The sequence below is a fragment of the Papaver somniferum genome, chromosome 10, assembly GCF_003573695.1.
Source record: "Papaver somniferum cultivar HN1 chromosome 10, ASM357369v1, whole genome shotgun sequence".
Taxonomy (NCBI): domain Eukaryota; kingdom Viridiplantae; phylum Streptophyta; class Magnoliopsida; order Ranunculales; family Papaveraceae; genus Papaver; species Papaver somniferum.
This window is the reverse complement of record NC_039367.1, coordinates 148,599,548-148,607,773: the sequence shown is the minus strand read 5'-3', so window position 1 is coordinate 148,607,773 and position 8,226 is coordinate 148,599,548. Positions and strand designations below refer to the sequence as shown.

Sequence of the window (8,226 nt, the reverse complement as noted above, 5' to 3'; positions counted from 1 at the left end):
CTGAGTTTTCATTAACATAGGTCTCGCAATGAGTTGAATGTGCTTAATGAACGATTCAGCTAATCCATTCTGTGTATGCACATGAGCAACAGGATGCTCAACATCAATACCCAAAGACTGACAATATGCATATGTTAGTATGGTAAAATTACTTCTACCTCAAACACGAATTTCTTTATGATTTTGATGAGAATCGAATCGCTGCTTCAAACTACAAATGGATTGAGTAATGACGGGGGGGTACCTGCAAAAAACCCTCCGATGCTTAAGTTAGCAAGAGATTTTTCACAGGAGATTTAATGGGGAAAGATTGCATACCTCTTGGGTTGTGAAACCCTGTATTTATATGGTGCGAATTTCAGTTTCACTTTGTGGTAGGTATCAATTGCCATAACTGGCCCCTGCATGCCTCCCTGCCATAACTGGCCCCTGCATGCCTCCCTGTCATAACTGGCCCTGCATGCCTCCCTGTCATAACTTACATTGACTGATCCTGCATGCTTCCAGAATCCTCTTCATGAGTTATGGAATTGGATAAACCAAAAGGTGTAAAGGATTGGCCCAAGAGGATGGATATGCTCAAGCCCATAGTGGGTGTATAAATCCACAAGGCAAATCCACTCGGCTAGACCAGCGATCCGGCTCAGTTCAACTTGGTGGTGGTAAATATCCGCAAGCTTAAACGAGCTGGGTGCAAAAATACGGGGCTGTGCAGCTAAGATACTCCGCAATGCGCTGAATCGGGACTATGGGTTTAATTTACGTCGCAAAGCACTAGATCGGGACAATACAATTAAGTCGCCTCGTTTCACATTGAATCACGAATGTCTGGCCGCCGGTCACTAACCTGCTGATGTAGTTCCGGTGACATCGCCGTGAGAGATGAAGACGCCGGCGTGCTGATGTCGTGCTGACGCAAGCAACGAAATATTCTGAGCATATTCTAACGGCGTTATTAACTGTAACGGTACCGCTGATGTGGTAGGCATCGCTGACGTGGAAGGTTCTGGTTGGGTCGTTTTGCTGATGTGGAAGCTTGGTGATGACGTGTCACTGCCATGTCACCTTGTTGATGACGTGTCACCTTCTGATTGGACCACGCTGTCGCCATGGCATGATGATGTGGAAGTGGGTGACGGGGCTCTTCCTTAGCTTGTTTCAATGCACATGGGATTCTATGTAGAGTGCTTGTGAGGCCTAGTTATCCATACTTGGCTAACTAGGCGAGCATATCAGGCCCATTGAACCATATTTAGTTATAGAGAGGAGCTTTCTAGTCTTAAGTAAGCCCATTTTTGGTGTAGAATATTTAGGGCACAAACAACATCAAAAGTTTTTGAAGAAAACTCTACTGATCCATCAAGACGAATAGATTTGATGGAATAATCTGCAAAATGAGCACGTAATCTAATAATCTGATCAAGAAGCTTAGAAAATGCAAGATTACGTGTCGAGAGGAGGCAAACATGCGACCATCTAGCAGATGCATCAATTAGAACCATAAAGTACTGAAATGGCCCACTTTGAGGATGAATAGGAGCATAAATATCATCCTGTATTATTTTTAAGAAAGTAGGGGATTCATGAACCACTTTCGTCATTGACGGTTTGGTAATCAATTTCCTCAAAGAACAAGCAGTACAACCAAGTTCTTTGTTAAACAGAGGTTTCTGTAAAGGATGTCCATGACAGTTTTTGACTATTCTACTCATCATAGTAGAACCTAAGTGTCCGAGCCGATCATGCCAGAGCATGAAAGCATTCGGGTCATAAAGCTTTTGGCTTATGACAAAATAAGATTCAACCTTTTGAATCTTTGTAAGGTACAACCAGATGCGAGAGCTACAAGCTTCTCAGTAACGTGTTTTCCACACGAATTTGATGAAGTAATATACAAATACTCCATATCGTTCTCATCTTCAGTTTCTAGGTGATAACCATCACGACGTATATCTTTAAAACTCAACAGATTCCTTTTGGATCCATAGGAATATAAAGCGTCGTTAATAGTGAATATGGTACCACCTGGTAATGACACTTGCTCTACCAAAACCATCTATAATACTAGATGAACCAGAGATGGTATTGATATTAGCCTTGAAGTTTTTCAAGGTAACAAAGTATTTGGTACTTCGAAAGATGGAAGTTGTCGTTCCACTATCAACAAGACAAATGTCACCATCTGATTGACCCTTTGAGTCCATTCCTATTCAAAATAAAAAAGGTGTAAAAAGAGTGCACAACATGTTCTAGCAAAATATGTATATATCACATATATGTATACATATTATACATAAGCATACATATTATACATAAACAAAGAAAAAGCAATATAAACAAAAAAAAACTAAAACAGTTACAAGGTGCCGGTTTAATTTACACTAAATAAACCATTAGTAAACTGATCGAAATCACTTTCGTACTTAGTGCCTTCAAAATCAACCAAGTATCTAGAAACATCTAGCTTTGGAGATTTGGTGCATGGAAACACTAGCTTCAACTCGATTCATCTCTGCTTTTGCTGCCTTCTTATTTTCATTCTTCATGAAAAGTTCACAGAGATAGTCAGGAGTTCGACAAGTTCTATACCAGTGGTTGTTACGACCACAGCGAAAGCAATGCTGATCTTTGTCAGTTTTCTTGGAAGGATTGACAGCTAATTCCTTCCCTTTTGCTTGTTTCACATCCGTATCATGTTCCTTTTTATACGGATTACCACAGGTATTTTTGTTCTTTCGACCTCCACGTTTATTCTTTTTTCCACGAGAACCACGTTTACCAGAGTCGCGTCCATGTCCGGAGTAAGACGTTTCATTTACTTCTATCACAGGAGCAGAACCACAAGGACGAGATTCATGATTTTTCACCATCAGTTCATTATTTTGTTCCGCTAGGAGAAGGACACCAATCAACTCTGAATATCGAGTGAAACGTCGTTCACGATATTGTTGTTGAAGTACGATCTGAGACGAATGGAACATACTGAAATTTTTCTCTAGTTTAGACTCTTCTGTGACCGTGTCATGGCACAACTGTAATTGTGCAGTAATTCTGTACAGTGCAGAATTGTAGTCTGAAACAGATTTAAAGTCCTGGAATCTCAGATGAATCCATTGATTTCTAAGATTTGGCAACATGGCCACCTTTAAGTGATCATATCGTTCTTTCAAGGAGTCTCATAGTACTTGGGGATCCCGGCATGCCATAAACTCATCTTTGTGAGTTGTGGAGAGGTGTCTGCGCAGATCCGCTGCAGCACAAGCACGTTCACTTGCCATGCTATCTCCGTTCCTGATCGTGTGACCAAGATTTTTAGCTTCAAGATGCAATTCAGCATCGAGCACCCAAGAAATATAATTCCCTCCATTAAGAAAAAGAGGAGCAAAGTCAAGTTTAATTAAATTCGACATCGTAAGGTTAAACAAACTTACTTTTTGTACGTCGACTGCAACTTGAAATAGCTAAGGAAACTCTTTTCTTTCTTTTTATATTTCTGTTAAACAGTACTTTAGAGCAGCAACTTTAGAACAAGCAAGTCGCACTTTGTTAACCAAAATTTTAGAGCAACAACTTTAGAATGAGAAAGTCGTGCTGATAACGTATTACGTTTCCAAAGTAATATTAACAATAATTAAAGCAAGTACTAATTAACCATTAAACTCAAAATAGATATCAAGAGAAGTAATAAGGTAGAAGAGAGCATTTCTTATTCACTTAAGAAAATTGGGATACTATATACATTAACTAAGGGAGCTATTTATACAAGTTCTAAAGGTGTTAGCTTGTATACACCACCTAGTTTAGATGTCACACTACATGTAAAGAATTATGTAGTAATAACACCTCTAGCTTGCAAACCATGCAATTCAACACCCACTAGCTTTCGGTGTTACTCCCATCCAACAAGTACCTTATTATTATTAAGTATCTTATACAAGTTGCTCATGCAAGGTGCTTATACAAGGAGCTTGGTGTAACAATAGTGCTAAGTGGATAGACACCATATACATATCCCATGCATTTTATAACAGGAATCATTTGTTCCCTTATAATGCGTTTTCAGATATATGAATGTGGAATATAAAATTCGGCATATATCAGTAGGAAAACATTTTTCGGTGGTGGGATGACTCTCTTCGTGGTCAAATTGTAGCTGTATACTCCCTCCGTTATTTTTTAATAGGCCAGTTTCTATAAATAAATATTTCGAAAAAATAGGCCAGTTTCCTAATTGGGAAAGTCAAATGTTACTTTAATTTTCTGGGACCACTTTTCTTTTAACTTCTTTTGATGACAAGTGTTATGTGGACCATTTCATTTATTTCTTTGGCTGACAAGTGTCATGGGGACCATTTCACTTCACTTCTTTTATTGACAAGTGTCTAGAGAACCACTTTCAATAATTAGTTCTCTTAATTTCCTTAATTTTCTCAAAAAAAGAGAAACTGGCCTATTGAAAAGTAACGAAGGGAGTATAAAATACGTGCTTATTTATCACAATGGCTTAGTTGGTTGGTTGTTTAGGTGGTGTGAATGTGAGCTAGTTGTGGTCATTGAATCGATCCCTCCCACTTCAATTTTTGAGAGAAATTTAACTGGGCTAAGCGAGCTAGTGGTCGTGGGATCGATATTTTTGAAGAAAATCAAACTGGGCCAAAAAAGTGACGATAGTGGGCTTAAACAGCGACGAATTGAGGTGGAGATTAACTCGCGGATCTTAAAACACGAACTATCCGGGGATTCTATCCGTGGCTGTGTTTTGGACGCCGAGTTATTTGGAAAACGTCTAATTATTTTAGCGAATATGAAGCAAATAACTTTGGATACTTATTTAATGAAGTACCATAATTTGGTGTTATTACACTAGCACACTGGCCCAAGACTGGCAAATACTATTATTTCAGCGACGTATTAATTTATCGCGGATTAATTTAACAAAGTGTTACTATATTTCGTTTTTAAATTAAAAAAAAAAAATCCTTTATTTTAGTACAAATATACTTATTTAAGCTTTGATGATGTAAAGTTGTATTATGCTAGTGGGCTTAAATAGTGACGAATCGAGGTGGAGACTAATTCACAAATCTTAAAAAAAAGCGCGGATTATTCGGACAGAATTTAAAATACGCGAATTCGATCCTTGGTTGTGTTTGGACGCCGAACCATCCGGAAAACGTCCAATTCGCGAATACTTATTTTAAATTAAAAGAGTACATGAATTTGTTTGAAGTATTTTTAATTTGCTATTTAGATTAGAAAAATATCTCATTTATTTTAAAAAATATACTTATCTAAGCTTTTATGATGTAAGAGTTGTTATAAACTTATAAAGAAGAAAAATAGTCGTATGACCTCTCCTAGTCCGTATAGTTTATTTCAGTATGTACATACACATAATATATCAAAATATGACATGAGTATTCAATATATGTCATACATGGCTTAAAGGCAAATAATCGTTCATTATATGGCCGGTTCATTATATGCCCTGATGATCCTAAGCATGCTGGTTAAATAAGTAGCCTGAGCTGCCACAAAGTCTCTGGCATTAACAATATATATTCACCCATTGATTCCATTTGAAGGAATCGTAAATGGTGGGATGAAAAACTCATAGTTTTCCTAATTATTTTATAACAATTTCGCAGAAAAATATCGATAAGATAGCATTCCATGCTTTTTAATACAAATTATTTTTTTTATAAAGTTATTATCAGTTTATTGGAATCATGTTACACGTTATCATCTTTCAATTTTAACCAATGTTGTTAAGATAGTGGTCAGTTCAATCTAAAAGTAAATCAACATGAATAAGAGTAAAATGGCAGGTAATTACTCATTACAAAATATGCATAAAAATTGAACCCTGCATACTAAAATTCTAGTTGCCAAGAGGGGAGCCAAAATTTCAAGGTAAGGTGTGCACAAATCTGCTCTGAGTGCAAAAAAAAAAATAAAAAAAATAAAAAAATTAGGTGTTGCAAATAAAAATAGCAAAATTAAGTTTGTAAACAGCTGCGCCGGAGATGCAAGTGCACCCTCTTAGCCTGGGTTGGCTGCGCCCCAGTCCCACTTCATGTCCATTGTATCCCCGTCCACAGGAATAACTAATTTATGATCAAAAACTATCATGTGGGACCCACGAGGGTTACCTGTAAGGATTGGCACATGACATTCCAAATAATGGTTAACTAAAAAGGAAACCTTTTAGAAGAATCCAGAAAAGGTTAAAAGAGACAAAACAAAGGGAAACAAGGGTCCAGGAGTAGACCCAATGTTTTAGTAAGAGCATCCACAGTTGGCGAGTATAACCAAATTTATGGGATGAGATCGTAACACAGTGGGACGGAGTAAAGATCAAATTTGGACCAAAGATCAAATTCCAGACCAAATTTGGTCGCGACCAAATCCCAAATCCTAATATAGTCGGGCGTAAATTTAAAGTACGCTTGTTGCTAGACGGACACCCAACCATCCGCCCGTTCACTTACTCATCAGGCGGGCACCAAACCATCCGCCCCATTCAAAATGAAATTCATCAGGCGGACACCCAATCATCCGTCCGTTCACATTTCGTCAGGCGGACACCAAACCATCCGCCCCATTCAAAATGAAATTCATCAGGCGGACACCCAACCATCCGCCCGTTCACTTACTCATCAGGCGGACACCAAACCATCCGCCCCATTCAAATTTCGGGCGTAAACCAATTTTACGCCCCATTCAAGCGTACACCAAATTTACGCCCGTTTTTGTGCGGTGATTAATTTTACGCGCGACCAAATTTGGTCTTCTCCCCATAACGTCACAGTACAGATTAAACTCATATTTAGTCTTTTTTTTTGGTCTTTGATCTTTGAGTTTAGTCGTACCATTGCAGTCGCTCTAAGGAATCATGTAGTACAGTACTAGCTTATATTTCCAAATTCCAAGTCAAAACTGAGAAATTTGGAGAGAGAGTTGTGGTCCCAAGCTTCTAAGTTTTTCCTTTAAGAAGACATTCATTGTATACTTTACTGGGGCCCTTTATTATCACGTAATTAGTAACGAGTTTTTCACGTACTACCTACTAATCTAAAATCAACGGTTAAATGTTAATCACTGGTTTCATCAGACCCCAAAATAATCAAACGGTCGTTGATTAAATATCTCATTTTACACCGCCTTTGGTTGAGATTATAAAATCTACCTTTTTCTTTTTTAATTTTGCTTTACACGAAACCCTAGAAAAAGTTGAAAAACTTCTTAATGGCACACATGTAGTGGTGCAGGACAATAGAAGTAGCAGTGCATGTTAAGTTGGTGTGGTGTAGGTTACTGAAATATTGGAGTGCAGGATAAGGACTTTTGATCTGTAATTCCTTCTCACGTGTGCTAGCTGTCTCCTATGTATTTGTCAGTCAGGTTTACGTTAGTCTGTCTTTAAATACACACATTTAATGTGATGTGTCTGTACGAAAACTTTATCTTCTCCATTAAAACAATGTGCGAGTTTCCTGTGATTGATACAATATGGTATCAGACAGGGTAGGTTAGGGTTTTTCTCCTCACCATTTTCGATCCTGTTACTTCAACTTCTTGCTGTGCTAATCAATTTAGTTTCAATTTTCTTTATTGTATCAATCTGAGAAGATTTATGAAGTTTTAATCTTGTTTTTCAATTCAAGATTTCAAGATCTACTGATCTTTTCTTTATATTCTTGATTTTCTTTTATCATAATCTTCCTACTTTCTTCTTTGATTCTGTAATCTGTCTTCATCATTAACTGTAATGGAGAATCCAACTTCAAATTCGTTTTCTGCAATTCCCCTAAATCAATTAACAAACTTCGTTCATCTCAAATTGAAGGATGATAACTTCATCACCTGGCGCAACCTAATGAATCATGTCATTGCCAAATACAAACTCATGAAATTTCTTGATGGATCTCATGAATGTCCACCTCAATTTACAAATCTTAGAAATCAGCAGAATGGAATTGAGAATCCGCTTTACATCGACTGGATGGATGAAGATTCAACAATAATAATGTGGATTAATTCAACAATCTCAGACTCTGTTATTGCCTACTTCTCAAGATCTACTTCTTCTCATCAACTATGGACTAGTATTGAGGATCGATTTGCAAGAGCTTCATCAACTCATTCTATTCAGCTTCGAACCAAATTGCTTTTCATAACTCAAGGTGATCGATCTATTCCATCTACTATAAATAAAATCAAATC

General features: G+C 37.5%; 1 protein-coding gene across 1 annotated transcript; it reads right to left on the bottom strand.

Annotated features, from left to right (window-relative positions):
- Positions 1-2,450: 2,450 nt before the first annotated feature.
- LOC113316482 lies at positions 2,451-3,410 on the bottom strand. The gene is made up of 2 exons (XM_026564650.1): positions 3,186-3,410; positions 2,451-3,092 (listed from the first exon to the last, which is right to left on the bottom strand). The coding sequence occupies exons 1-2, from the start codon at positions 3,408-3,410 to the stop codon at positions 2,451-2,453; spliced, it is 867 nt and encodes a 288-aa protein (XP_026420435.1).
- Positions 3,411-8,226: the final 4,816 nt, after the last annotated feature.